Source organism: Salvia miltiorrhiza, chromosome 2 (assembly GCF_028751815.1).
Source record: "Salvia miltiorrhiza cultivar Shanhuang (shh) chromosome 2, IMPLAD_Smil_shh, whole genome shotgun sequence".
In the NCBI taxonomy this organism is placed as follows: Eukaryota; Viridiplantae; Streptophyta; class Magnoliopsida; order Lamiales; family Lamiaceae; genus Salvia; species Salvia miltiorrhiza.
The window spans coordinates 54,742,590-54,766,823 of NC_080388.1; the positions used below are offsets into that span (position 1 = coordinate 54,742,590).

Sequence of the window (24,234 nt, forward strand, 5' to 3'; positions counted from 1 at the left end):
TTGAGAATATCAAACTGCCATTCAGGAAAAGATCAGGTTGCAACGATCTGAATAAAATTTTGTTGCAACCTACTTTTTTATCAAAAGAAAAAAAGTTTTGACAGTTTAATATTTGATGATGAACTAGCCTTCATTGTTTAGAGTAATTTGTAGGAATAAAAAAAATTAGATGGAATAGTACAGAAACATAAGTGATAAATGTGGCATGGATGGGAGGCTATGATTAAAGCAGAAAATGTGTGGTGCTTAAGAAAGAAGTAGAGAGTGTGCGAGTACAAGTAAGAGGAGGAAAGGGCAAAAGGAAGGCAGTTTGATATATAAATGGCGGCAGCGGCAGCAGCAGCTCTTGCCCATATCCCTAACCGGGGCGGCCCGAAACCCGCAATCCCAGTGTGCTCACATTCACATTCACATATAATAGTAAGTGTTTGGAAAGCAAGGGCTTCTTCTTGTTCATCGCAACTTAAAGTAAGAATGGCAACCGAAACAGAGAAATTGGGGATTAAGATCGTGAAAGAGGCTCCTGAATCCAAACTCTCCGACCTCGGCGTTCGCTCTTGGCCCAAGTAAACTCATCTCATCTTTCCTTTTCGTCGATACCATCTCCTTTACTCTAGTCTCTATCATCCATGTTTCTCCAATAATACCATAGGATTAGAGGAATCGTCGCTAAAAACTTTTTTACTCACACGCATGAATTAATTGCTTGCTTGTACCGCTTGGAATCTGTTTAATTTCTTTCAATACCCTTTCCCTAATCTATTTGAGTTTGCCATTCTAGCTTATGTCTCAATTATTTGATGTTGGATTTGAAAATTGTGAAATAGGTGGGGATGCCCTCCAAGCAAGTTTCCATGGACATACTCTGCAAAAGAAACGTGCTATCTGTTGAAGGGAAAGGTGAAAGTGTACCCAGATGGATCGGAGGAGGCAGTTGAGATTGGTGCAGGTGATTTGGTCGTCTTCCCCAAAGGCATGAGCTGCACCTGGGATGTCTCTGAAGCTGTTGACAAGCATTACCTCTTTGAATGACTGCTTTATTGTTTTCTCTATCAACTCCCACTTGGACTGGGAATAACACACTTTAATTTGCTTACATCAATCCCACCACTCTCCATTTTGTTTTACATCTCCAACTATTCTACTCAAATACTCCCTCCGTCCCATGAAGCATGACACACTTCTTTTCGGCACGGAAATTAAGAAATTGGTATTTTGTGTGTTAAGTGTGGTAGGTGAAAAGGTGAAAATGTGAATAAAGGATAAATTTTTTGCCATTTTTAGAAACGTGTCATGCTTCGTGGGACATATCAAAAAGGAAACGTGTCATGCTTCGTGGGACGGAGGGAGTACAAGATTAGTAACAACACAACTACAACAGTTGCACTCATAAACTATTCTACTAAAAAATATGACCTTCATGAAGAAAAGGTAAAATGAGCTATTTCTTTGATAAATAGATACAAAAGTGTAAAAACACCATTTTAGTGTACAACAAACTGCCTGTCGCATGGGTAGTATCTATGTTGAACCGCCTAGCTACTGTACCCTCTTATTTTCTATCCCCAGTCAACTCAGATACCCCTATCTATGATGAGAAGATGACAACTACAAATGCTGAATGAATCAACTGTTACAATATAATCAGGGTGGGAAAAGAAAAAAACCAAGACGACAAAAATATCCTTCTTACAAGCTACATGCTCATTGCTCTTGATGAGACCTCCAATTCACCTTCCTGCTCAACATCGGCTGCGGCTTTTCCTTCCTGGATTACAAGTCGCACTCAACTCTTAGAAAAAACAACTCAAGGCATAATCTATTATGAGTACATTATATCATACCATGCTATCTTTGGTGCTGGCCTCTGCTTGGTATCTCCCCAAAGCACCATCACCACGAAGTACTTTTCCCCCACATCCAGGTGCGTCTGTCGTGCCTATTGACTCTTCGTCAACCACAACAGCATCTACTCTATCTTCTCCTGTCTTAGCATCTGGAATCTATACAGAAGAAGCAATGTTTATTATGAAATACAGGATAACAGCAGACACCCGTTGCTATATACTAATGTGATGAGGACAATAAATCTTTAGATACACAATAACGAGGTTACCTCATACATAGCATCCGTTAGGAGGCCTTCCAGTATGGCTCTTAATCCTCTAGCGCCCGTATTTTTTGTCATTGCTTTATTGGCGATCATCCGTAATGCTTTCTCAGTAAAGTGTAACTTCACCTGAGATTTATGTATGTTAAACATGTTATTTCATTTCATGCTAAAATCATCAGTCGACAAGAAGAGCTCAAGCTTCAGGTCAAACGAAAAGGCTTACATTGTTCATGTCAAATAACTTCTTGTACTGCTTACCAAGAGCATTTTTGGGCTCTGTCAAGACCTGCAAAAGAAATGAAGTAGTTAAGAAATATTGTGAGAGATATTATAACCAAAGTAAATGACTTGCCTGTCACATTCTTTAGTCATGTATGAATAACAAAGATAACATATATGTATGAATGTGTGACACAATATAATGATGCATATTTGTTTTCTAGTTCTTCACTTTCCTAAATAAATTAGAGTCTGACATAGGAACTTCATATTACCAAATGTGAAATTGAGAGAGAGAGAGAGAGAGAGAGAGATTACACTTATATCCTTATTTGATCATGCACATCGGAGTTAATTGAACTAATATAATTGCAGTGGTATTTTCAAGAAAGCATTGCAAGTCCTACGGAAGAGCCCAAAATATTCAGCTAGGTCAGTTCATCTGCTTGCAACACATGTTAGCTACATTGATGATATATACTGTAACCTTATTTAATTCAGACTTAGTTGCATGTATATAATGAGAAAAGTAGAAGAAAAAACAAATAGAAAAATGGAACAATCAGTATTACCTGAACAAGTTGATCTTCTGTAAGGGCTGACAGACTAACCAAAATAGGGAAACGCCCAATAAATTCTGGAATTAGACCATATGCAATAAGATCACTACTTTCTACCTGGGAAAAGTTCACTTTTTCAGACTTCACATACAGGTTAGAGGCAAATATTATAATTCTCACTATCTCAAGGCAAGCCAACAATATATTTTCAATATCCCAACTTCAGTATTCTTACAGATTCGAGTAGGGATGAAGTCACGACAGCATCAATCACTCCACCTGCTCTCATGTTAGCACGCACTGGAACTCCAAACCCAATTGATGAGTCCTGTCTTCTGCAAAATAAAATTAAATATGTGGTTCAGATCATTGTACAAACACAACTAGCAGCACAGTTTGCAAGTTCTATTCTCCCATGACTGAGGAGCTAGCTAAAAGGGACATTACCTTTCAGAAATGGTTTTCTCCAAATCAATAAATGCACCTCCACATATGAAAAGGATGTCTTTAGTGTCTATCTGGAGTAAAATAAGATGCATAACTTATTAGTCCAATGGAACAGATTTCAATGGTCAAAGAATGACTCTGAATGGTCTGCTAGCATTTCCAGAAGTCCATTCTAGAGATGTGAGTATTAGTGGCTTCTTAGGTGTTCCCGCTCAGTCTTATAGATAATAAACAGCAGTATTTCAAAGAAAAAGTTTTATTCATGATGGATTTTCTTAGAGATGAGGAATTAAAACCCACAACTTTTGCTTAGCAATCAAGATAAGAAAGCTAGAGTGATTTTCTTTTCTTCTAGAAATCGACAAATAGACATTTAGGGAAGGTATGAGACCATTAGGACCACTTTACCTGAATGTTATCGCCTCGAGGGTGCTTCCTTGCCCCTTTTTCTGGAACGTTGACTATCTGGCATTCAAAGTCAGATATATGAATTGAAATACTCATCTCATGTAACGACATCAATTCCATGAGAATTAAGAGTTTTGTTACTTGCAGATTATTTTGTCACACAACTACAAGAAAGCTAATCATCCACTTTAAACTATGTACATATGGCTTTTATAACTGATGATTCTCATAAGTCATAAAATAGTATGACTACATATTGATAGACGAATGAATATTCATGATGCACACTATTGACTTGGACCTATCAGAGTCATGGTAGTGAATAGTCATACTGGCAGATTATTAACATTTTTTTTTTGAGCAAAGGCAGATTATTAACATTGCAATGAAACATTGTATTCAATTTGTAAATTTGGTCAAAACTTGTGTTTTACAATCCAACTAACCCTAATGAAATAATTTTACTTAAAAATGCTAGTTACAATACTTCATACATTTGATTTATTAGAAAACTTACTGAAGTGCCCCCAAATTATTTTATTTTATTTTACTTTTGTGGAACTTAATTTATAGTATATTGTTTATATTAGTAAATGAAGAAGCCAACTCCATATAAGTGGAAGATCATGAGAATTCAAACTCAATTTATATCCAAATAGTTTAAAAACAGAAATAGTTTCTCCTAGAGGCAATCATATGACTCATATGCTTAAAGTGAGTCACGTATAATCCCCAAAAGAATATAATGTCACCAGACTATTACTTACAGTCCCTTCCAACATTTTCAGTAATGCCTGCTGAACACCTTCACCGGAAACATCTCTGCTGATGTTCAAGCTCTCCGCCTTAAATATCACCAAAAGGATAGGATAATATTGTAATTAGAATTGCTTTCAGAAATAAGAAGCTCAAGGAAAAACACAGGAATGATTAGAACCTTCTTAGTTATCTTATCAACTTCATCTATGTAGACTATTCCCTGTTGTGCAGCTTGGACATTAAACTCGGCAGCCTTGAAGCAAATGTGAAAAATGAAATAATAAGCCTCAATTTCACTCGTGCAAAGAAAATGTGAAAAATTGAAGAAGTAGGCACCAATAATAGGCAAAAGTGTAAAGGCAAATGGACTTTCTTTTTCCTTCAAAATGCAGATATATCTCTTCTCTTCCCCTCCCCACCAAGAAGACCAGTAAGTTGTATAACTGAAATCTAACATAGATACAACAAAAAATATTTTCTAATCTCAGCCAATCCTCTACTAATGTTCATCCAACTTCTGTATAAAAGTGAGCACTTGTACTACACACCACTATGTATAATCCACACTTTACTAAGGAATTATGTATTATAGGCAGATATGAATTACTTTCCCTTGTTTTTTTCTTACAAATAAAAAGTAAGTTTGGACATTTTTTAAGTATAGCCAACTGAAACAATTTCTTTCCAACTCAGTAGCATATGCAAAAATTTAGAAGGGAATAAATTGGTCAAGTTGATATCTCTTCATGTATCCTACCATGAAAAATATTAGCAGCCTCAGCTTTTCGTGAGAATTAAAGATGAACCCACATCTCTTAAGCTTCACGTTACAGAAATGACTAAAGCATAATCACATATGAACAACCACTTATAACTTCTTTTTGCAGACCTCATGATGAATCTCCATAACATGCATGCCTTGTACATAAGTAAGCCCTTTTCATGGATTGGATTAGAATAATCTATACAATGGAAAGCATCTAACAAAGAAATAGTAGGATACCGTGAGTAATTTGTACAATATTGATTCAACATCTTCACCAACATAACCAGCCTGCAATATAAAAATACTTCCTTTTAGATATGAAGGAGAGAATCATGAGAAAGAAGACAAAGAAATAAAAAGAAAATAATCTGTATTTTGTTAATTAATTTGCAACTCTCTATGTATGACACCTGTAAAACTTTTATTCAAATTTAGGGATGCATTTTTAATGTGGTACGACCAATCAATGAAAAATCTTTGCATCAAAATACCAAAAGAAGCATGAAGTGTTTCGATTCTTTATTAGTGAACTTGAACTTCTTGAGCCACCATTACTTAAAGCTAGGTTTACATGGTCCAACTTGTGGGCAGCATCAGTTTGTTGTAGATTATCATTTTTTGCAATCTTATAAGCATGAAGCTCAAAGCAGATTAAAAATCAGACCAATATCCAATCATTTTGGATACAAATGTTGTAAGCCTTTCAAATTTGATAACATTTGGCTATAGCACAAAGATTTAAAAAAGGTTCTCCCAGATTGGTGGAATAATGGATCTCAGCGTCATTGTGCAGGACTAATCTCCCTTCTCTGACCTAATTTAAAACCCAGCCACAACTTTTACCGCCATGCAGATTTTTTTAAAGATACGCTCACGCCATTGCTGCTGCTCTGTCCTAATCCACCACTGCCAACTGCTCTGCTGCCTGCCAACTCTGCCAACTGCTTTTCTGCTCTATTCAGGTTTTTGAGGATTTTGTTTCTGGATTCCTTCTCTAATGATGATTTCAGACTATAAACCTACTTCAAGGACCACTATCAAATTGAATGGTTCCAACTATCCCTTGTGGTTTTGTGCCTTCTTACTATTTCTGGGATCTCAAAATAAACAAGATCACGTTCTATTTGCCCTCCTACTACACAAATGATAAATATGCTACTAGTAGTGGGACGGATTGTTCTGTTATGACTTGGCTTCTGAATAGCATGGAAGAATCAGTGAGCAAAAATATCATGTTCTTTGAAATTGCCAAAGCCATGTGGGATGCCTTAAGAGAGATGCATTATAATGACAAGAATGCCTCTCCTATGCACTAACTAGAGGAAACAACTATTTCAAGATGATTTATCACCAATCAAATGGTAGTCCCTCATCCATTGGTAATTTATCTTTTCAAGATAAATTACTTTTGTGATTGATAACTGATAAGAGGTACAAATCCACATTAAACTCAATCCCTGAACCCACTACACTTTCATGCCACCTAACTACATGCAACTGATATTATATATTCTAACGAGTGAAATTAACCACCAACCTGTGTCAAAGTAGTTGCATCTGCGATGACAAAAGGTACATTGACAAAACGTGCAAGAGTTTTTGCAAGTAGAGTTTTCCCTGATTATCAGAAATAACTAATTCAGCAACTTACTTGAGATTTATAAAGAAAAAAAGAACATAAATTTTAAAGACACTCCTATAATAAAATAGTAAAACCAGCACACTGAACCAAAGAATAGTGTCAGGCATAAGCATTTCGAACATAGTAATCATACCTGAGCCAGTTGGGCCCATCAATAACACATTGCTTTTTTCCAAGTCTACATTTTCGTCAACATCTAATCTGGACGATTCAGCTTCCGACCTAGCACATGCCACAAGATTTGTAAATTTCCATTGATCCTCTTCTCTGCTAAGGACATAAAAAAGTTGGTGGTATGACTCTTCTAAATATCTTTTAACATGATCCCTCATCCCTGCTCTCAAGCTCATCTCCAATAAAGGAAATCAAAACAAATAGCCACTTATTAACTAGCTTGAGTATAGAGATATCAATAAACCCCCAGAAGACAGAAACTGGAGCTGGATTTCCACTTTGCCTCATAGGATAATACCATTTTCTGACTAGTCAAACATGATGACATTCCTACTAAATGAATGAAAATACATCTAAGCCTTTTGAAACTTATCAACAAGTATGGACTCTTGGAGATGTTTAAGGCATTTGGATTTCAGGTTTTGTTAGATGATAACTGATAAATCATCATCATTGCAGACCAACAATGAAGAATACATATATTTGGTTAAGAGGGTGCATGGCTGATTTCAACAAACATAGAGGAACTAATTTTTTTTGATGGATTAGCAAATATTGGGATTAATCAAGCCTGGAATCCAGTGATGCACTGGGGCTCCCACGTCAAGAAAATAAGAGCACTTTAAGCAGACGTGGCAGAAGTTTCCTTCTAGAAGCATTAAGTTTATCTTTCCTATTCTCATATGTACCACCTAAAAAATGATGAAAAAAGAAGAAGAGGATATTCACTAACCCCTTTGGCAAGGATCCATGATAGATCCTTTTGTAGTGGTTGTACACAGCCACTGAAAGCACCTGCCAATATTAACATCAAAGCATAACTAAAATCTATGTTGATAAGATCAAACCAAAAATAATATCAGGCGATGTGAAAACAAGATGACCGTAATTTATTGGAGAAGTTCTCCTAATATTGATAAACCATGTAAGATACATTCAATGTATGAAAGTGACCATATGGATCCCAAAGGAAGATAATATCAGTGGATTCTATTAAGATGACTACTTGAGAGAATGGTGAAAGGGTATTGATACTGGAGTTAGCACAACAGCTGTGTCTGTGGTGTATCTATGCATATACATGTACATGAGGATGCTCAGTGGTAGTACATCAAATGGAGTGACAAGTAAAACCAATGGATAAGATGAGGACCTTTTTGGCACGTTCCTGGCCGATGACAAATTTATCCAGCCCCTTGCAAATCTCCTTTGGTGTTGGAAAATTTTTGCCAAGATTAGACCCACCCCAGGTGGTCTTATCTCCATTGTTAGCACCAGTTCGATTGCCATTACCTCCTGAGCCTGATGCTCGAATGACATTGACACCAGGTGCAAAGGGTGGGCCGGGTGGGGTATGCACGGCGATCCCATTTCCTGATGGGGGCGGTGGCGGGGGCCAGTTTTCTGGTGGCTCACTGCCATACGACCTCAAGGTCTCCCAGAAGGAGGGTCGAAAACGCTTGCCATTGTCCTGAGCATCAGTCAATTTCTTGTCAGAATTGGAGTTCTTGCTTCTGACCCTGCCAATCTCAATGAAACTTCCTTGAAGAGGAGACATCTTGAACGGCCTGAAGTAATAGGCCGTCTTACAGTTGGGGCAAAGATTTACAGCCTGGAAAGCATTCCCATCGGCACCACCATCTTTGTTATTACTATGACTGCTCTTGCTACCAGCATCGGGTGCATCGGAATTTGAATCGGGTGCATCCGAATTGGGCGGAATCAGGTGATGGGGGCGGTTGGTGAAAAGGAGATCCATTTGCTTGGAGCAGCGAGGGCAATTAGCCTCCGCCCTAATCCTCCTGGTAGAGGGGCGGAGCTCATCGTCGCCACCGCCGCCCTGGTCCCACTTGTATCTTGCCTGCACTCCGATGAAGGATTCCCTCCGCTTCACAGCGTGCAAGCAATTGACCAAGCCGCGCTTTTGCACCTGCCAATAAGAATGATCACACCTCCACCAACCTTTTCCGACCACCTCTCTTAGTCTCGTCCATCTCCAAACTCCCGACATGGCAAACTCCGATCTTTCTTGTATCTGGATTGATCAAATTCTTATCTTTTCGAGTAAAAATAGATAGTAGTATTTATTTAGTGCATGGCGGAATGTGTGTTATCCAGTGGAATCTAATCTAATCTAATCTTTCGACGCTAGGAAGTGAATATAGGGGAACACAGAGCGAGGAAATAAACGAAAACCACGGCACAACATCAAAGTGGGAGCGCATTTGTAGGAGAATTGAAGCCCAGAATAGAACAAAATCCACTCCAACACTCCAAGTCCAATACATGGAATTTCATGTCGCCGATCTGAATTTCGACAAACAGAATTTGAGGATGATCCCCTTTCACTGAAATTGGACATCTTATTAGTTGCTCCTTCTCCACAATCCCCTAATTTAATTTAATGTGTCTTTTTTTATTGATAAATTTATTAGTATGAAAAAATGGAGATTAACACAAATTTCTCCCTTATAATTTCTTCATTCTTTTATCTTATTTTCTATAAGCATGCCTTTATTTTGATAAATATATATATATATATATATATTCACAATTTTTCACAATTTTATTATGATGGAAAAATAAAATTCTCCGAACATGGTTGAATATTTTTTTCGGACAACCTATTTTCACTCATTATCTCTTCAATGTTGGATAATGTGTGAAGATATTTTTCAATATTTTTTCATTTTTTCAGTTCTAATAAACAATATTTTTCCACTACTATTTCTATCTCACTCTTTATTTACTTTATTTTTCTCTTATTTTTTCTATATTTTCTTAATTTGCGTATTTCATTTTTCGTCTTAAAATTTGTGTTTCTCCCTTCTAAGAAGTTATTTGAGTAATGAAGAAAGTAATATATATAAAGTCTACGCACATTTAAAGTGAACGAAATCATTCTTAATGAAATAAATTTTTAGAAAAAGAAACAATAAAAAACAAAATTTTAAATCCTTATTGGTCCCAAAATAAGTCTTAACAACTACTACATTGTATAGATTCTTCAATCTATTGACAATAAATCAAAACGTTACATTTTGAAACTATGATGCCTTCATCAATCTCTCGTCATGAATCATTGTCTTGATTTCAAACTTTATTAGAGTAACTTAGAGGGTGTTTGCCTAAGCTTATTTTAAAGAGCTTATAAGCTTTTGGTGCTTATAAGATGTTTCAGAATTATATTACACGACTGGATTATAGACAAACTCTAAAATTATGTCACATTTATGATGAAATCACATAACGAGACCATTTGTATTTTTGATAGGCAGATAGTTTAAAGAGAACAACAAAATCAAAAGCTTCTTTGGATTAACAGTTAACACGTCCTATTCTAAAAACTTTATTGAAGCTACAAACACACTCCGTAGGCAGTGTAAGGAGATCAAAACAAGAAGAAAATTCATTGAGTCGAGTCCAACACACAGAATTCCTCGAAAATATACATATATTTTAACAACATCAACCAACCTAAGGCTTGCCCAGCTCTAAGCAGACTAACTACATAATCATCATTCCTAACAAACCAAAAACAGTCTTAGTGAACTAAGAACTGAAAAATATGCAAAAAAATGGTTAGATGAATCAAGAATTATAGCCAACAACAACCTTAAAAATAGGTAGTCTAGACGCCCCGAGTAAATCATCTCGTCCTACCAAGAGCTGCCAGTACATACATAAAAATAGAAATTTAGGCTTATTTCTAAGCATACAATTAGATTTTCTTATAATGAACGCCTATAATACGAGTGGCTTATTACAAAGTCGACTACTGACCCTGCGTGCCTTGAAGTGTTCTTGTCATTCGACTCATTCTATTCGTGCTTATGCCTATTTCCGCAGTCATCCACTTTTCTTATCCTATGATCCAAATATCGTAGCATATATATCAAGCTAGCTAGTACAAGAAAAACGAATATACATTTCTGAATCAACTTCAGCAAAGCTCACATATTTTTGTTTGGGATCAGCAAAGGAATTTAATAATGCAATGACATACATATGCATGAAGAACAGCCAATATACACAAAAGAATACTCTTCAAAGAGGATATATATATAAATCTGTTAAATATGAGACATTTCTCCAGTTCCAAATCAAGACTTATGCATACAGATTTATGAGCTCATTGCCAACAATTCAAGTTGCTAGCTGCATCAAATAAAAATTTGAATCACAAAGTTCCATCAAATGTCTATCTATTACCTTGCGGCTGATGCAAATATTACCTAGGAAAACCCTATACGACTTACAGAAGAAAAAGCAGTTGCAAACATCAACACGGTGTGATCAGCCATTCCTCTTCACTTATTTGACATCTTCAAGAAATCATTTATAATTGGATTACTATAGAGTGCAAATCTACTCTCAAAGCTCACTAGCTCCTATGATCTCACTGGTTTCTGCAGCACAGCTGACAAGTAAACTTCAGAGTTTCCTGCACCATTGATCTTCTCCCCCACAACCCACTTCACCTTCTTATAACCAAATCGTTCAATCAACCGCGTGAGAGCCCTTCTCTTATCATCAGTGGAACAATAATAGTTGTCTAACCAAAACAGCCCGCCCGCCCTCAGCACACGATCAATATCAAACATCAAGAACTCCAGCTTCTCGGGCCGACCCCCCACATCCAATCCATTAGCTACATGAACTAAATCAAACACATTGTCATAAAATGGGAACCTATAGTCCAAGCTAAAATACAAAGGGAAAAGCCCCCTAGCAGCAATGAACTCACTAAAAGGGGCATCCAAGTTTAATGTGGCAGTCACCACAGTCAGATTCCTCTCAGCCATTCTAGCAGCAAACGTCCCAGAGCCACCACCAAGATCAAAACTGATCCTAACCCCACCACTACTCATAGCCAACACATCATCAATGAGGAAATCGTTCTTGCTTCTAGCCTTAACATATCTCTGTGTCTCATAACCATGAGTTATATCAAAACAACCAGCACAATCCCTGTTCAATTTCTTACTATTCAGACAAGCAAGATTCTTGCATCCTAGACCACTCCAACTATAAATCTTCTCACTAACATTATTCCAAAGAGAAAAAGGAAACGGCTGCAAACCCACCTTAGGAATTGTCTTAGCGAAGCATCTCCTCCTCGGCAACGGCTCGCACCCTTGTAGAATCAGCTTCTGACCAAGACTCCAGTCGTCGGGGCAGAGCCCATTGACTTTGTAGCCCATGAATTCAGACAGCAAATCCGTAGATTTCTCGCAAGAATGGCCCACAGATGCCACCATTTCGGTGATCCCAGTTCTCGAATCTTTCCCTAATGGCAGCTGATGGCGGTTGAGAAACTCTTTGAGCTCATTCGCGATGTTGGGTTTCGAAAGATCGATGCTTTCGTAGCCCAAGAGATCTTTCTCCATCTGGGCCAGCTTCTTTTGCGAAGATTCGATCTCTCTGAGAATTAAGCTCACTTCCTCTGAGATCAAAGAAATATTCTTCGGGTAGTGGTGATGGTGAAGAGATGTGGGGTGGTATGTGAAGGCGTACAGAGCGAATAGATTTGTGGTGATGACTGAGAAAAGCATGAGAAGATTTACTGCTGAAGAGCAAACTGACGCCCTCTTGAATCTTGCCGTTCCGTCTCCTATTTTCAGAGAAACTGAACCCATTCTTTTTCGCAGTAAATCCTGAAGGGGAGAGAGAGAGAGTGAGCGGCGGCAGCAGCAGCAGTGAAGTGAGAGAACTGTAAAGATGGGTACTGGTGAGCAAGTGGAGAAGGAGATATTAAACAACGTAGATTATGACATTACATTTTAAATAATGTCCTAAGCTGAATTTTGAGATACTAAGCTCGTTATTACTTGTCGGTGGTTGAACTAATCGCGGCCGCACCCGTGGACTCAAATTGGAACACAAAGTGGGTATACTCGAACATCAAAATACTTGTCAAATGTAGGCACTGGCACCGGCTGTTCAAGCTCACTGTGAATGTCATTTACTTTTACATTACATATTTTGCACAATTATGATTTACTTTGATATATATCAATTTAAATCTTAAATTATGTATGTCTAATTAAAAATACTCCATATCATATACTATCGATAATAGTATTAATTAAAAATTTGAACTACTTAGATCAAATTTGTCCTGAATAATAATTTATGTATATCAATGAAACGTTGTCATTGCATTTTAAATGAATTAGAATTAAAAAATACAAGTTCAAAGAATTAGAAAGAGTTGAATAAATTGTGATATGAACTAATTGAACATTCATCATAAAGTAAATACTTGATTTACTCAGGAAAAATTATCACAATGGTCGAACTTCAAACTTCAAATATTTACATGAAACAACTCAGACAAACGTAGATAATTTTTTTATTTAGAATTAAAGAGATATATATTATATAATCAAATAAACATCATACACGCATGCGAGATCTTTACACCAGCAGAATGGAACTCAATGCCTCTCACAAAGAAGAGTATTTGAGTGTCTCAACTTTGTCACTTGAACTAGGTCTTATTGGCCAAACGTAGATAAATATTTGTTGTGAAAATTGTATGTTTCAATAGAATGCTAAAATTCAATGATGGAACTCTTTTAATGACCAAAATATAGTTTAAGAATATCACAAGTATTCTAAATTGTTGTAGTTTACTGAAAAAGTTAAAGGTTGTTGCTAGACACCAGCAGCTAAGGATCAAGCTGAGACAAGATCCCAACAGAAGATCCAACTGGAGTCCCATATTGAAGGGAAAATTTCAATCTGAAGGATCAACGATGCGGCTAAGCTGATCAGGGTTTGTACCACAGAGCACGAAGACTTTGCTGCTCACAAGTCACAACGCTAAACTGATGAAAGCATCAGTTTAATCAAAGCAAATTGACTGAAGGACAATAAACTGACTCATGCTCAAACTCACTAATGTCACGCTATGATGCACGGATTCTTCAAAAATTAGCATGTACGGCGAATCGGATTCTTTTAGGGTGCGATTCTCTCGGATTCTCGTCGGATTCGCACCCGTTTCGCCACGTGGCGTATCTTTTAAAACAATTTATAAAAATAAACCGGATTCGCAAATTCCATAGGCGAAATTCACGTATCTCGTGCACGAAAGGCCTACACAAGGTTATTTTGATAATTTTATTTTCAGTTATGACTTATAAATTGGACTAATAATATTTGAATCGTTATATTGTTGCTCAATTAACTTATATAATTGAAAATGCTTAATTTTTGGGTAAAATAAAATGTAAATTACATATAATTAATGTAAGAAAATTTAAATTGTATATATTTTCTAAGCATTATATATCATAAAATTTTAATAATTAGATGTATCATTACCGAATTGCACCCTATAATTTTTAAAAACTCGTATCCCCGTACTCGTATCGTATCGCCCCCGCATCCGCACTCCCGTACCTATGCAACATAGATGTCACGTCACCCTAAAGACAACAAGCTCAAAACAAAGTCAAATCCTAAAGCGTATCAACCTTCCGAACATTTAAATGCCTCTGAATATGCATTAAAAGTGAATCTCAGTTTTTAGAATAAAGTATAAGGATGACTGTTGAACGTCAACATCAAGGTACGGATCATTCCTTGCTACAATGGGAAGTTTGTAAGTGAACAACGAATCGAAATTTGAAGAATGCTTCTTCCAACGGCTAAATTCATTCCTCGTTCTATATATACATCGAAAGAACAAGACGTGTGGTGGTAGTAAAAAATATGAAGCTGTTGTATAATATTAGGTTAAACCTTTAGAAATCAACAACTGAGATCTTCATTGTAAATTCTAAGTTCATAACTTGTGAATGCATTTGTAGTTTCTTAGACTAGGCGTTTTCAATGTAAACTTCTTAAGCTTAGAATTGAACACGCTGATCCTTAATTAGAAATTATTCTGCAGTGTAATCGTGTGTTTACCTAATTGGATAAACCCCTTTGTAACATCTTACTAAGTTGTAAAGACGAAGTGAAGAACTAAGAAAAAGTGGACGAGTAAGCTTCGAGTGAGAAGTCTGAAAGTAGGCGAAGCAACAGATCGCAACCACGTAAATTGCCAATTACGGTATTACAACCGTGTAAATTGCTAAGTAACGAAATTGCAACCGCGGAAATTGCTAAGTCAATGTTAAAGGATTATCTTGAGTGCCAGGGTCATAGATGTAGGAAGAATTGCTCTGAACGACGTTAAAATATTTGTGTATTGTACTTAATGTTTTCTTTTATTGTCTTGTTACTTATGAACTTACCTTGTTATACTTATTGTGCTCAAACCAACAAGTCTTAAGCAAAAGAAAATTGATTGTATTCTTACAATCTGTATTTAGGATCAGTCTTGCTTTATCTACAAAATCTTTTAGCAAGCTGACCTCATGTATCACAAACTGTTTACCAAAATCATATCAATTTTTAACTGACTTTTTAGAGTAGCAAGTGATAAAGACATTTGTATCAAAGACAAAGGAGAATGGTTTGAAAATAAGTGGGGATGGGGGTGGATCTTGAGGAGTGAGCTCTTTGAATGGGAAAAAGAAAATTTCTCTTATTTACTTTCTCTAATTGATGGGTTTTCACCAATTCAAAATAAGGAAGACAGGTGAAGGTGTGAGTCGGACAACAAAAGAATCTATTCATCGAAGTCAGCCTGTAATGAGATTGAAAAGAAATTACTTCAAGCAAACACTTCTGCAAAACAGAGTCCCGAGTCAGCAAAATCTTTCGAAAAGAGGAGTGCTCTGAGAGGCCATCAATGACAGGTTCCATTTTTGTTTGATTCAATGTGAAACCGTGGAACATTTATTTTTCTCCTGCGCATTTGCATACGAAGTGTGGGCTTGCTGCTATAATTAGTTTGAAATCAACTATGTTGGACATATTAATCCGGTATGTCAATTTGAGCAACATTTGAGAATTGCAAGAAAAAAAGGAGCACTAGAATGGTGGAAAGCATTATTGTTATGTGTTGTTTGGAATTTATGGATCATCGAAATGAGATGGTGTTCAAGAATGTGTCGAGCTGTTATGAGGACTTAATTGAGTGGATAAATGTACAATTTTGGTTCTCAAATTTATCTCACAGTAGGGCTTGTTATAGTTTAGGAGATTGGATGTGCAATTCATCTTACTGCCTTGAGCTTATGTAATTTTGTCTTTTGTATTTTTGTAGTGAATTTTGTATCTTGTTGTTGGATTGCACCCCTCCTGCCTTTTTAATAAATTTCATTTACCTAAAAAAAATGATATAAGATTCACACAAAAGATTTTCATTAAAGCGAATCTTGTTGTCCATTCCGCATAAAAGATTGAAAGAAAACCATTGTGTTTGTTCGACTGTTGACAACTTACTTGTTACATCAGTATAGAGTACAAACTGCCAGTATTTATCAATCGAACGATTGATGGTAAATATATACAGTTTGATAAAATAGATTCCAAAACTTTTGAACAATATGCCTATCAAATACAATTGGTTTTCCTCCTCTTTACATTAATAATACATACAAAATAATCACTGTGATTTTCTATCTCAATATTTTCATGAGAAGCCAGCCGCCGGCAAGGATAAGAGTCAGCTGCCCTATAAAAATTGTTCTACAGTTTCTACAAAATAAATCAATGTTGTTGTCATATCTACATTTACCAATAGTCACCACAAGAACACACCCCCTGCTTGAAATGGTGTAAGCATATTGAATCATGTACATATATTTCACAGCCATATTTACTCGACACCAACTTACCAAACCTGTGGCAATGGTCACACATTCTCAGGTTCTTCACCATCCTAATACTTCGCGGTGGCTGATGGCATTTGATGACAGCGTAAGCTAACGCCAGCTTTTCACTATGAATCCCACCAGTTTCTTTCTCCTCCTCCTCTTGGATGCTAACCATGTCTTGATGCTTCGATTCCTTAGTGTTCATTTCGATGCCTGCTATCCACGAATGCAGACATTTACCGTCAAGCTGGGAGAAATCACCGGTGACAAAAGCATGTACTGTGTTTCTCCCTTCAATCCAACTACAGCCGATAGGTCCAGTAAGGAGTTTTTTTGTTTGGGGCCGTTTCATCTTTGAAGAGTCCCTTGACACCCCACGTAGATCATATAGCTGTAAAACCAACCTTTGTGTGGAAGCATTATCTGGTTCCAGTTCAAGCAACCTTTCCCCTGCATGGATTGCCAATCTAACATTCCCCTGCCTACGACAAGCAGTTAGTACAGCAGACCAAATAGAGACACCGAGTTCTATGGGTAGACCTCTGATGAATTCAAATGCTTCATCAAGCTTCCCTGAACGACCATACAAATTTACCATTGCAACGCAATGGTCTAAACATGGCAAGATATGGTACTCTTCGGTCATCAGGGAAAAAACATGTTTACCCTCATCGACTTTCTTAGCTAGACCATAGGCAGAAATTATACTAGCAAATGTGCTTCTGTTTGGTTTATACCCTAGTTTCCTCATCCGTTCAAAGAGCTCAATCGCCTCGCTAGAATATCCATGTAAAACATAGGCAGTTGCTAATGTGTTCCAAGTGATGATATCCATGGACGGCATTGCAGCAAAAATGGATCTTGAGTACGTTACACTCCCGCACTTTGCATACGTGTCTATCAGAGAATTCGCAACTGAAACCTCGGATTCCAAATTGCTGCGTAGGACACAGCAGTGGATCTCTTTCAGCTTCCTTAAAGCAATCAAATTTGCACATGCAGGTAAGATGCTCAAAGTTGTGATTGCATTCGGCTTGACACCATAGAATTGCATTTTCCGGAAGATCCTCAATGCTTTATCCTTCTGCCCATGATGCAAGTACCCTGCAATGAGAGCATTCCACGAGGCAGTGTCTCTCTTGACACCCCCATTCGTCTCCATCATATAGAAAAGATCCAAAGCCTGATCCTCATCTCCATTGTGAATGTACCCTGTGATCATCACATTCCATGTGACGACATTTGGCAAGACACCGGACTCCTGCATTTGTTTGAAGAGGTCATCTGCAATGCCGCAGTATCCAGATTGGCAATAGCCTGCAATCATTGAATTCCAAGTATAGATATCTTTATCTGAGATCATATCGAAGACCTTTCGGGCAGCTTCAAGCTTCCCACACTTGGAATACATATCAACAAGTGAATTACCCACAAGCACATCTTCACCATACCCAAGCTTTATGGCAACCAGATGAACTTCCCTCCCTTTTCTAATATCTTTCTCAAGGGAACAAGGCAAGATAGCACTCATAAGCGTTATACCATTTGGTTCAACCCCGGCTAGGATCATCTCCCGGAACAAGTTCAATGCCTCAAACCTCCGATTATTTTGTGCAAAACCCAAAATTGTACTAGTCCATGTACATACATCAGGTCTCACTCCACGAGTCTCCATCTCAGTCATTAACTTCATTGCAACATCACACTTCCCCAATTGACTATAGCTTGAGATCAACACATTCCAAGTGACAACATCAGGCTCTAGACCTTTTTCTTGCATAAACTCAAACAATCTCTGCGCCTCAGCTATATTTCCCGCCTGACAATAACCCGTAATGAGTGCATTCCAAGATACCCTGTCACTCGCTAACATCCCATGGAAAAACTTCTCTGCAGAGCTCAAACGTCCGCATTTGGCATAAACAGAGAGAATCGAGTTATTGACGCGAAGGTCACCATTCAACCCGCGTTTGATCACCATCCCATGAATCAACTCCCCAGTCTCCACATCACCACAGTTCCCACAAGCCTGCAAAATCTTGGGCAACATGTAATAATCGGGAACGACATCACCATCCTCAATCATCCAATAAAACAGCGCTACAACATCACCCCACTTCTTCTCTCTCGAGAAAGCACCAATCACGGCCGACCAAGCATACAGGTTTCTCTCACGCATTTCATCAAACACCTTGAATGCATCATCCAAGGAGCCGCATTTAGCAAACATACCAACCAACTTGGTCTCAAGAAACGGGTCGGGTTCGTGCATCCATTTCTTGGCGCGGGCGTGGAGCTTGTGGCATAAATCGAGTGAATTGGAATCAACGCATGATTCGATCAGGTAGGAGAGGGTGCTGTGTCTTACCGTGGAGCTGCAGGAGTCCAAGGCGGAGATAGCCGCGCTCAGCTGGCCAAGTTTGCAGAGCCGCTTTAAGTAGGCGTCGTTGATGAGCTTTGGCGAAGTATTCCTCGAATGAGTTTTGGATTTTGGTGGGATTTCTACTATTTTTGAGGGAGTTATGGTTTTGCAGGGAAGAATTAAGCTCTCCATAGGGTTAGGGTGGGATAGGGCAATGCTGTTTCGCCACTTTTCTCCAAACTTTGTTGTCTGATTGGAACAAGATTTTTGAGCCACAACATTTCGTGATAGCCTTCTATTGTATTTTATCCTGCATCATCTCGTTCCATCAACTTATGTCAACTTTCTCAAAATTAATTACTTATTCGTCTCAATTTAAATTTAATAAGTCATATTTTCATATTTCCATATTTCATTTCAATAAATTATTATTTAAAAAAATTAATATAACAAATAATTTACACAATTCATTATTTACACAAGATATCATTGTGATTCCTAATTAATCATCTTTCTCTTCACTTAAAATTTTCTCTCTCTTTTTTGACAAATACTATATCATACAAAAAAATTATTTTCTCTCTCCTACTTAATTACTATAAATTATTTATTTTTTAATATTTATAATCAAGCTTTTGGCCTATTAAATTAAGACGAATGAAATATGATAAACTAGTGTATTGCCCTTCGAGCTCCGATGGACAATTATTTTAAATTGTAATGACATATTTCTATTATTATATTTAGGTTGAATTATACATCTTTTCTTCCATATTTCAGATACATAAATATAATCTCATCCAATCATTTTTGTTTATAAAATATACAAGTATAATCACGTTTATCCATTCTCAAAATCCTAACTCTATCGGTAAAACAAACAATATTAATGCGATAATTTTGAATAACATATATAAGTGATATTCGTCGAGTTTTATTGAAAATTATTATACACTGTAATTATAACTAATTATTTATAGAAGAATAATTAATGCAAAAATACGTCAACTTTAAACCAATTTTGAATTTTAACACCAACTTTACAAAATGTAAAAAATTACACTAATATTGATTATAGTAATTTTACATGAATTTTATTTTCGGCCAAATAAAACTGACTTGACACGCAGGAATGATGATATGGATGAATCAAACGTTATACAAAGGATTATTCGCATATATAAATAAACTCTCAAAAGTATTAAAAATATATAAATCCCCCAAAATTTCACCTTTAAGGGTGTTTGATTGAGTTTATAAGTTGTTTAAAAGCTTATAAGCCCATTCCAATTATTTGGCAAAATAAGCTCTTAAATAGCTTATAAGTTATAAAAATAAATTCCAAGAGCTTATAAGCTCCCTAGAAAATAAGTTTATTTACCCCAATTTATTTTTCATAATCTTATAGGAAACATTCATTTTGCAAATATTATTCAACCATGATTTGTTATTTCCATATCATATATCATTTCTAAGTTATCTCTCTTCAATTTTTTGTCTCTTGTTTATAAGCTCAATTATTCAAACACATTGACAACTTGTAAACTCTTAATAAATGCATTTTATAAGCTCTTGAAACATCTTATAAGTTGTTGAAGTTCATGAGCATTTTGAAATAAGCTTAATCAAACACCCTCTGATTAAGTCATGACCGTTGTGCTCGTGCTTGAAAAACGTTTGTTGATGTTGCCGTGGCAGGTGCTCTATATGGTCGCGGCACATGCACTTTTTAACTTTGGTGTTGTGACCAAGGTTTCGCTCGTGATACACTTGCACGTTTAATTTGTTTTGATTTATTTTGCTCGTTTGAGCTTTGCTTTATGTATTATTTTACTACGGACTCTTATCGAACTATACTTGAGTACTTTGTAATGCACAATTTATTTTATCTTGATCACATTTTCTAAAAATTTATCAAAAGATAAAATAAGTATCAATTTCAAAAGATAAGCAAATCCAAACATAAACTCATTATAAACACGAGTTTTTCTGAAGTAAACTCGACACAATTACACCTTTAACAACGTAGAAATTAATATTTGTCCACATACTTTTGGACAGCATAGTGACGATGAATTCCCTCTTCACCATCGCTATGTTCATCGGCCTATCCATGATCGCCCTAGAAAAAGCCACCACCAGCCTGCACCGCCAAGCCCCAGACGGTGAGGCAGCTCATCGTCTACGAAGTCCTCTCATTCAACTTCTTGCTCTTCTCCTCGCTCTTAGCGCAGAGTCTCAAGCTTCAAATCAACCTTCGCAACAACATGAAAGATTCTAGCCAAGCCAAAATCACCTCAAATACTGCCTCTCCGCCTCTACCGCCGGATAGTCTTCTTGATGATGTCCATCGTCGATTTTATTAGGGTCAAGTTGCGGCGGTGACGCTCTTGGTTTTAGTCGGCTGCTTGTTTATGCCATTAGTGCTTTGCTTGCTCTGATCGTCGACCACTCCCGCTCCTCCTGCTTAATATTAATAGTCATCTTCAAATTTACCGTCACCCCATATTAGCCACTTCGCTGCAATTTCATTTCATTCCATTATTAGTAATATTAATTGTTATGCGCTCCAATAATGAGCTCTATAAAGGAGCTCAATAAGGTGTATTGACTCTATAAAGAGGCTCTATAATCTCATTTCCATTTTATTTTATTTTTACTCTTCTATTTTAAAATTTAATATTTCACTAAAATTAAATTTCAACATTACATTAATTAAAGTAACTAAAATTCCAAATTACATTAATTAAAAAATTACGATAATTTAAATCTAAACTACATGAATCCTCTACGTTTGAGCACTTCTTCGATCATATTCTTGTGCCATTCCAATTAAGCCTCCGACATATTCGAAGTATCCGTATTGATGATTTTGTAATCGGGCTCCTCTCTTTTCACCTCGGCAGCTTTAGCTCTTACTTCGACAACCTTAGATTTTGCTTCAGCAATAGAATTAGTTGCGGTGGTAAATTTCTCGATTCCTTGTGCGACGTGTTCCATTGCTTCGTAGTATTGCGCATTCTCCGTTAAAGATTCCACTTTCCTCCCCTTGCCTTAATCGCGTTTTGCAGTTTTCTGGCCTCGTCGTGATACTTGGCTCGGAAGATGTTGTTGTGGTCTGCTCTTTCAAGCCCTTCGACTTCTTCGACGAGTGCACATCCTCGCCCTATGACGCGAACCTCTGACATTCGCTCAAAATGATCCAAGCGTTGAAGTGCTTGAATCTCATTCCATTGTTGGTCTCACAGATCCCAAGCACTTGTTCAGTGACTTGCTCATCACTCATTGCGCTAGCGCAATTGGCTTTACATTTCTCGTAGATCGTCTCCCACACCTTTACGTCTTTTGGGACGCGTTGAAAGTGAGATTTGATCTGCTTGTTGTCACGAATAGGAACCTTCTCAGGTTTAGTGTCGTTGAACCTCCGGGCGATATCTCCCCAATATTGGGTTGCCTTTTGGCCCGTCCCCAATATTGGGTCGTGCATAGCCTCCACCCACAACATACAAATGAGCGTCTCCGCCGAGGTGCACCCGGTGTTGGGCTTTGACATCTTTGGTTTCGGCACTTCGATGTAGGGGTGAGCAAAAAATCTGAAACTGATCCAAACTGAAATTTTAAAATATGGTTCGATTTTTTCAGTTTTTGATTCGGTTCGGTTTCTTATTTCATAAAATTTTGATTTTTCGATTCTGTTCGTATTTTTTAAAACTGAAAAAAACCAAAAAACCGAATTATATTTAATATATATATATATATATATATATATATATATATATATATATATATATATATATATATATAATATAATGCTCCCTCTGTCCCACTAGAATTGACACTTTTGAGTTGAGTACGGAGATTAAGAATAAAAGGTTAAGAGTGTAAAGTAGGTAGGGTCCACTTATTTTATGTGTGTAGAGAATGTAGGGACTACATACCATTTTAGGAAAGTGTCAATTCTAGTGGGACAAACAAAAAAGACAAGTGTGCCAATTCTAGTGGGACGGAGGGAGTATCTAACTTCAAATATTTTTTTCGAAATTTTTGGTTTTTTTCGGATTAATTCGGTTCGATTCTGTTTTAATTATAAAAATTTTGATTAATTCGGTTTGACTCGATTTTTTTAAAAAACTAACTAAAATATGGTTTAGTTTGGTTTTGGCAAAAACCGAACCATATAACCGAATGCACACCCTTACTTCGACGATATTGTCTTCAACGGCACGAGTTGGGTTCTTCGTCGTTGGAAGAGAGCCCGGGGAGAAGCTATTCGAGACTTGGGATAAAGGCGCAAATCCCATTATCGGGGAAGAACTAGAAACACTCAAGCCTTAAGTGTAATTCTTCACGTATTCATTGAATTGACGATCCATTTTTGAACTAAATTTAAAAGAATAAGATGAAAATATAAGGAAAGAAGACAAAATTATTGTGTTGAATGTAAAAAATAAATAGAGGAGAAGCGGTTATGAATACTCTTACAATATTATCGTTCTTTTCAATAGATACACCAACTTCATTCCCATTCAATACCAAATTATCTTCTAGTGATATATATTAGCTTCACTTAGTCGTAAATTTTTATTCAAACTATTAAATGAATACAAAAATAAGTAAAAACTATTACTCATGTGATTAAATATAAGAATAACAGTTAACCTCCTGATAAATTGCGGCGGGCATCATCTATTGAAGTTGCTTTTTTTTTAAGAGGGTAAGAAGTTGCTTTTGTTGTATCATAAATGATTGTTGAATTTTATCAATTCCACTATGTTTCTAGTGCAAGTAAATGTGTTTGAAATAGGTATTTCAATTCACGGCCAAAATCATAATCCATCCATCATATAGTGGAGTATTAATTTTCAGAGGTTATATTGTAAATGAAAATCGGATATCATAGCTTTTTTTCTCTTTTTTTTTTTCTTGTTTTGCATAAAACACGAACGATTTGAATACCAAACTCAAAAACCACACCTGTTAGGTTCATGAAATCAATTTATATGCCCTACAAATCAAAATATCAAGCCCAAAATTGAAGACAACTTATAAATCATGTCAAATCAAA

General features: G+C 36.7%; 4 protein-coding genes across 5 annotated transcripts; 1 reads left to right on the forward strand and 3 right to left on the reverse strand.

The window, feature by feature from the left end:
* Positions 1-3: 3 nt before the first annotated feature.
* On the forward strand, positions 4-1,127 carry LOC131010383 (uncharacterized). The gene is made up of 2 exons (XM_057937885.1): positions 4-566; positions 828-1,127. The coding sequence occupies exons 1-2, from the start codon at positions 322-324 to the stop codon at positions 1,030-1,032; spliced, it is 450 nt and encodes a 149-aa protein (XP_057793868.1). The 5' UTR covers positions 4-321; the 3' UTR covers positions 1,033-1,127.
* Positions 1,128-1,425: 298 nt separating this feature from the next.
* LOC131010321 (CLP protease regulatory subunit CLPX3, mitochondrial) lies at positions 1,426-9,592 on the reverse strand. Of its 2 annotated transcripts, XM_057937785.1 has the most exons (15): positions 8,242-9,592; positions 7,822-7,883; positions 7,048-7,136; positions 6,810-6,889; positions 5,510-5,560; positions 4,685-4,759; positions 4,515-4,592; positions 3,748-3,804; positions 3,340-3,410; positions 3,128-3,227; positions 2,905-3,009; positions 2,337-2,399; positions 2,117-2,239; positions 1,845-2,003; positions 1,426-1,768 (listed from the first exon to the last, which is right to left on the reverse strand). In XM_057937785.1, exons 1-15 carry the CDS (start codon positions 9,097-9,099, stop codon positions 1,697-1,699), a joined length of 2,043 nt encoding a protein of 680 aa, XP_057793768.1. In that variant the 5' UTR covers positions 9,100-9,592; the 3' UTR covers positions 1,426-1,696. The 2 variants fall into 2 exon arrangements, 1 of the variants encoding a protein (XP_057793768.1); XR_009096530.1 differs by lacking the exons at positions 1,426-1,768; positions 1,845-2,003 and adding an exon at positions 2,651-2,735 and having other exon boundaries at positions 2,162-2,239; positions 8,242-9,497.
* A 1,537-nt stretch (positions 9,593-11,129) lies between these two features.
* LOC131010341 (probable methyltransferase At1g29790) lies at positions 11,130-12,885 on the reverse strand. The gene has a single exon (XM_057937824.1). It carries the CDS (start codon positions 12,725-12,727, stop codon positions 11,480-11,482), a length of 1,248 nt encoding a protein of 415 aa, XP_057793807.1. The 5' UTR covers positions 12,728-12,885; the 3' UTR covers positions 11,130-11,479.
* A 3,562-nt stretch (positions 12,886-16,447) lies between these two features.
* LOC131010312 (pentatricopeptide repeat-containing protein At1g19720) lies at positions 16,448-19,448 on the reverse strand. The gene is made up of 2 exons (XM_057937770.1): positions 19,176-19,448; positions 16,448-19,103 (listed from the first exon to the last, which is right to left on the reverse strand). Exons 1-2 carry the CDS (start codon positions 19,359-19,361, stop codon positions 16,725-16,727), a joined length of 2,565 nt encoding a protein of 854 aa, XP_057793753.1. The 5' UTR covers positions 19,362-19,448; the 3' UTR covers positions 16,448-16,724.
* Positions 19,449-24,234: the final 4,786 nt, after the last annotated feature.